Below are 6,671 nucleotides of genomic sequence, written 5' to 3' on the forward strand. Positions count from 1 at the left end.
ACCACCGTGACTCTGGTCCGGATCAGAAAACCAGAATGCTTCCGATTTTAGTTTCTTCTGCTGCTATCGCTATTGCGACAAATTCAAGGCATTCTCCAACAATTTTTTCTTGGGGTCCTAGTGGCATTTGATCATCGGTGTGCAGGGTCGTCAGTTCCAACAATGGTAAACTAACTAAAGTCCTTGATTCAGGATTCCAACTCCTTTACAGAGCTAAAAATGGCCAAACGTAATATGTGATGTAACCACGATTGTAGCAATATGAAACAGCATAGAACCAAAACAACAATTTTCGGATTGGTTTATTCGAATCTCCATAACCAATCAGAAGTATCTAAGCAATTTTTGGATGCTAAGCTGATGCATGGCATTGCCACCAGAAATATACAAACAAACAGAGGGAAAATTGTCCAACAAATTCGTCTTAAGTTACAGTACAAGTCGACGAACAGCCACATCCTAAGAACTTCTGATATCCTAACTGTCGAAGGTGCTCATGAATCCACCCATAAAGCCAGCTCCATTACAATTCCCGCACAAAATGTCTCGCTTGCCTCTGCGAATGCAAAATGATAAATAAAGGTGTCTCGATCCCTTACTGATACTTCTACTCAGAAAGTTCGAGTAAGAGTTTGAGTAAAGCTTGAATTGATATGAAACACACTAATCAACAAACTCAAATCTAAGCATATACATAGATTTCAGTAAAGCTTTAGTGAGATGAAATAGTTGTGAATTTCTCAGACACAAAATGGCCTTCATAAGTTTCGCTATAGATTTGGCTTGGGCATACGTTTTGAATCAAAGAATAGGGCGAGTTTGAAAAGGGGTTTCTATTCGGCTTTGAGTTTGAGTAAAATTTTAAGCAAGGGCTGGAGTTTGAGTAAAGAGATCAGAGATCGAATAGTAAAAGCCCAAATGTGCTGCAATAGTTGAAAAGCCAATACCCTTACTGCGGAATTTACAAAAGGAATTTGTATCCCACAAAACCCAGATCTGGTTCTTTCCAAATAAAGGTGCTTGTTTTCAAAAAATTAAGTAGAAACAACTCTTAACTTCGGCCACTTTATTGCCAGAATGTTATATAAGCTGCTAGGGTCAGTTGTTATTATCAAGTAAATAGCAAATATGAAGATCCACTGATTCATGATATATCTTTAAAACAATGGAACCTACACTTGGGAAAGAACGGTCACAGCAAGAGAATTTACGAGACATATTTTTCAATGGATTCCGCAAGGACAGTTTTTAATGCATTATAGAATGCAGATAGTCTATATTCTAGATCAGTTGTTAGATGAAGTTGTCTCTCATCTGTAAACATGATCACGTGGAAAATTACTAGAGCTATTTCCCCGATGGAATTTTCTCAAATCCAGCAAAATGGAAACCCATATTCGTCTGCACCAACTTACAATTTCAGCCAATTTTATGCCAATTGCTTTCCTAAGTTTCACAATTAATATCCATGTGATTTTAATTCTCAGCAGAACCAAAAAGTGTCAAACAGAAAATCTAACCATAAGTCTGAGTCCCTGACCGATTCTCCCAGGCAGCGATGGAATCAAAAAATGACGAAATGGGAGAAGGAAAATATAATTACCTGCACAGCCAGCATAGTCCGCCAGCTTTAAATTGTCCATTACGTTTATCTTCGGGATTGAGTCCAGCACCTTGACATTCTGGACACAGTAGAGCACCTGACAATTGGGTAGAATCTATCAAGCGGATAGCCCATAGGAGCTTATGTTTGTTGAGAAGCAGATCATTCAAAAACGAGCAGTTGAATAAGGGCCAAGGATCCTCTCTACCCACTTTTTTGCTGTACCCATGTACCGAGTCACTCTCAGCAACAAGATGGTATGGGAATCTCAAAAATGTGTATTTCGAGAGAAGATCCGGTGCCTGAGAGCGACAAGGACCACTCGGTACATGGGTATATGGAGAAAAGCAACTCAACTGAAAGACTAATACACACGTTAGACTAGTAATGGTGCCAACGAGAAAGGCAAGTGAGTGTAGGCCAAATGTAGAACACGATTTCATCTCAAAACATTGAAACCTAAGCCCTCCGAATCAAACTATTGTCTAGTATTTCCCCAACACAACAATACCTAAGCTCTCTGAATCCAATAATCTTCTAGTATATCCTCAACACACAAGAACCTTAGCCCTCTGAACCAAAAGATCATAAACAATGTCCCTGAAATTTGTTCCAACTGCATTTATTTAATAACTCTGTTAAATCATTAGAAGTCTAGAAGATAACAAATCAAATTTCGTCTTCAGCCTATAGATCAAATTGCTGAAAGAATTAATTGCAACGATCACGGATGTCATATCAAACGATTCAAAAAGTTAATGTAACACAGAGCAGTCATTAGTTTGCTATCATTCAACTTACCATTTCCATCGCAATCAGCACAAACTATGCTATTCGTCTTGGTAGTGCTTTTGTCGCCATCTGCAGCCTGTATAATCAGCAATACTTTTGAAGTCCACACAGAACGAACTAAAATAACAATAACAACAAAAGAATAAGAGAAATTCCATGAGAGAAACTTATTCACGGAGCGGCTCAATATCGCGCGTCCATTTTGGCTTCGGACGGCCGAGATCGCGCTCCGTAAAAACTTATTCACAGAGGCCCGTGAATGAGTTTTTCTCAAATTCCACATGCCGTAGCCCCACACTGCAATCTCATCAGTCATCACCAATAAAGTCAACCCAAGCAAGCCCTATCCTCAATGTTTAATCAGTAAATGCATCTTTTATTACATTTTACCCCTCATTGAAGCAATAACCAGTTCCTTTTGAGTTCAAAAAACGTGTCAGACAGTTCTCCCTTATCTTAATCTGATTGAGGCAACATTGAATAATTGACAAAAGAATTTCAACAGAAATATGTTGCTTCCTGTCTTCCTACTGGTCCCACTCCATATTTTGGTCCCCTCTCACGGTCTCATGTTATATCCCTTGTTGTCCTCACCTATGTATACTTGCAATGAAAAATGCAAATTCACAGCCAAATTATAACAATTTTCAAATAATCAAACCATAGGAATCACAGCCAAATTATAACATTTTTCAATTAGTTGAACCATAGGACTTCGTGGGTGCAGTATATATAGCTCAAAAGGGCATCATTCCAGTCATCCTTTCTCTAGCACCGCTTGCTCCTCCAGAATCCGTAAACATTTAGCCACAACTTTGATGTATAATGGTGAGAGTCTACAACTCAATCTGTGCTATCCCTTTCTTCCTCATCGCGAGACAATAGATTCTCGCGATGTCAAGGAAAAGCTTCCCCGGAAATCAATCTTAAATATTCCTCTACAACTCAATCTGTGCTATCCCTTTCTTCCTCTTCCAGTATCAGAAAATTAAGTGCCATTTTTTAACATACTCTTTCTCATCTCTTCATATTGATAACCCAGCAGCCCAACCATTCCATCCAGGGATGGAGGTAAAGGTAAGGCCGGAGGGGAGGCCCGGGTCACCCCCAACTTTGCTAAAGTCACCTTATATACAGTGTAAAATAAACATCAAATGTTCATAATGTGCTATATCGGTTTCTTGAAACTTCAGAAAATAAAATAAAAGCGGCTGTATAGTGGAAAAAATTACTTCATCTTATACGTGTATGAATGTTTTGGAAAGTAGGAATAGATTACTCCTTCAATTGCATGTTTGGATTTCAAATTTTTGTAAGGAAAACTCAAAAATTCAACAACCACGTAAATGGGTGAAATTCCAAGTTCTAAGTTTCGGCCTCCAATCCCGATAAATCCTAGCTCCGTCCCTGAATCCACTCCTAGTCCAAAATATTCAGATAAACAAATGGGTACGAGCCAATTACCAATATTGTTCCAAAATTATGGCACTTCACTTCAAATTAAGACTTTGCTAGCTACATAATGTCCTCTCAACATATTGTACCAAACAAAGATTACCTTAGCCTGAACAGATTGCAACTTTACAGTTTTACAGTTCCGAGTTGTATCATTGATCCAAATAACCTTTCGAGCAGTAGAATTGCCAGCAATAAGCCCTACAACCAAAAATACCCATTTGAATAAAGATGCTACATCAAGAAAAATGAAGGTTTTTTTTGAACTGTAAGAAAGAAAAATTAGAAGCAAGATATGTCAATAACAAATACAGAGATGTATGGGGTAATATTACCTGGTTGGGAAGGGATTTTGATGGAGGTAAGGGGTGTGAAACAGAGTGAGTTGGCCATTTTCCTTTAGGAATTTCAAGCTCTTGGAAGCTAAATAACTGGATTGAGAAGCAACTGGGAGGAGTTGAAGCAAGAGAGTTATGTGATGTTGGGATTAAAGAATCCAAGCTGAGGCAGCAGTATCCACTAACAAGATAAGGGTCTCTCTCTCTCTCTCTCTCTCTCTCTCTCTGATAAAGACAACAGAATTGTTAACTTACCAAAACGTCCTTGGGGTTATTTTAAGTTGAATACCGTGGCATAATAGCCATGAATTTTGGTCATGCTAACAAATCGAACAAAATTACTTGAATTCTTTTTTCAGGGATGTTTTGAGCTAACTCGCACGCACCTTAATTATTTTTGTCTCTGGTTTGGTAAAAAATGGATCATCTATACTTGGACTAGGGAATAAATAAGAGATTGTCAAGTTTCAAACTCAGAATGTCTGAGTTTACAGCTCATCCATGTTACCACTTGAGCTACCTCTTAGAGTTAAACTACTTAATTTGAAGTTGTGGTCAATCGATAAAATCTCATTCTGGAATCATTTGTTACATAAATAAATAAGTAAACCAGCTTGAGTGTTATTCGAAGCTTGTTAACCAAGTATGAACAAGCTATTACTTTATTCAACTTATAATGTCTAGAACAATCAAAGCTTGTCAAGGTCCATGAGGATTTTTTTTCGGCTTTACTTTGGCTCCCGTTTGTAGGTCGTGAGATTGGTGTTTCATGAATTTATTGAGCTGTGCGTAAATTGGTTGGACTTCTTTCAGTTATAAAAAAAATATTCAAACTATTCGAGATAGGCATGTTTAAAACATCAAACTTGTTAATATTTTGAATAATACTTTTTTCATCTCGTTCAACTCAATTATCTGTCTTCTTAATTTCCACTTACAAATGGACTTGTGATTTTATGGACTTATGATAGTTTAAAGAGTACAAAGAGAGAAATTCTCGTACAAATTGCTAAGCAAAAAGGGTGGAGGAGGGGTGATCGGGCATAGCAACCCTCCCCTGGACAAGATTATAGGAACTTTAGATCCGCAGCGACTCCGAAAGGGACCAAAGAGCCATAGCAACTACCGCTCCACCAAAAGCTAATGGGCCACAGCTGGACTTCGCAAGAGAACCAAATTCGAGAGAGGATCATTAGCACGACTCGAACCGCCGTGAATTTTTGGTTTTTGGTTTTTTCCTCCTCTGGTTGTCACCACGTAATATATCCAACTTTGAAATCTTCCCCAATTTCTCCTTGCTTGCCAAATGCAAATTGAGTACAATATTATACTTGGGGTTTGGTGGGGGGATTTGGATTACAAGTTATTGTATTCTGTCATATCACACTAACTCGATCACAATTTCTTCCTCTTTCATCTTTCCTTCTATTTTTTTTTCTTCACTCACCCATATACCATCTACAACTTATTGCTATAGGTTAGTGGAAATAACTGACATATTTAAATTAGTGGCGGAGCCAGGATTTTGAATCCGAAAGACCGGCTTAACAGACATAGATTTTTTATTGGAACATACACTTATTATATCATAAGAGTTTTGCTTTCCAATACATTATATTTAAACATTGAAATGATTCCAGCATAATGAAGTTAAAGTATACTAACCATTTTATTTTTTTTCTTAGGTTATGTACTTGTAACATTCCTAAATTTTAGATAAATAAAAAATTGAAATGTTAATGTTTAATTCGTTAATTAATTAGATTCATTAATATGACTACTTGATTAAATGTATAATTAGAATTAATCATAAGTATTTATTCAAGATAATTCTAAACCTTACATATATGCATTTATACTTATCTTGTATTCTCTCCTAACTAACTCACCCACACCCTAACATTTTTCCATCCCATAATTTATGGGATTTCCTCTCACCACTCTCGGCAGCCCTCTCTCTCACTCTCTCTCCTTCTCTTAGTTCCCTCTCACACTCCATCACCTCCACACTTATCCCCCACACTCCTACTATCTCTACACTTGCACCCCCTCTCTCTCACTTCTCTATACAAAACCCACACCTCTTATAATCCGAAAATATATAGTCAGATCAATTTCGTAGCTGCATAATTGTGGAGAGAAACACCCACCACTAAAGTCAGCCCCGAGTTCTCCGCTGCCACCGTCTTTTTCCTTTTTCTGAAACCATCCAGAATCCGTTTTTTCGCTTGTAACCGAATTCGAGGTAGTATAATCGCTCCCCTACTTTCTCCTAAGTATATAAATGTGCTATTATATTAGTTGTAATGATAGAAATTGAAAAGAAACAATCCATACATTGTGCGTTGAAGAAATCGAAAATTCCCGTTTTCTGTTCAGATCTGTTTTTTTGGTGAAACTATTCATATGGAAAATCTAATCCGTTCATCTTGTTCGTCTTGTCGAGACGATTCCGGAAAGGTATAATAAGCCCATTTTCGATG

The 6,671-nt window shown here is 37.6% G+C and overlaps 1 protein-coding gene across 1 annotated transcript; it reads right to left on the reverse strand.

Annotated features, from left to right (window-relative positions):
• Positions 1 to 274: 274 nt before the first annotated feature.
• LOC131317320 (protein BUNDLE SHEATH DEFECTIVE 2, chloroplastic) lies at positions 275 to 4,431 on the reverse strand. The gene is made up of 5 exons (XM_058346881.1): positions 4,186 to 4,431; positions 3,954 to 4,051; positions 2,405 to 2,471; positions 1,604 to 1,700; positions 275 to 556 (listed from the first exon to the last, which is right to left on the reverse strand). Exons 1-5 carry the CDS (start codon positions 4,241 to 4,243, stop codon positions 478 to 480), a joined length of 399 nt encoding a protein of 132 aa, XP_058202864.1. The 5' UTR covers positions 4,244 to 4,431; the 3' UTR covers positions 275 to 477.
• Between the last annotated feature and the right edge of the window lie 2,240 nt (positions 4,432 to 6,671).

The sequence above is a fragment of the Rhododendron vialii genome, chromosome 1a (assembly GCF_030253575.1).
Source record: "Rhododendron vialii isolate Sample 1 chromosome 1a, ASM3025357v1".
NCBI classification, from domain to species: domain Eukaryota; kingdom Viridiplantae; phylum Streptophyta; class Magnoliopsida; order Ericales; family Ericaceae; genus Rhododendron; species Rhododendron vialii.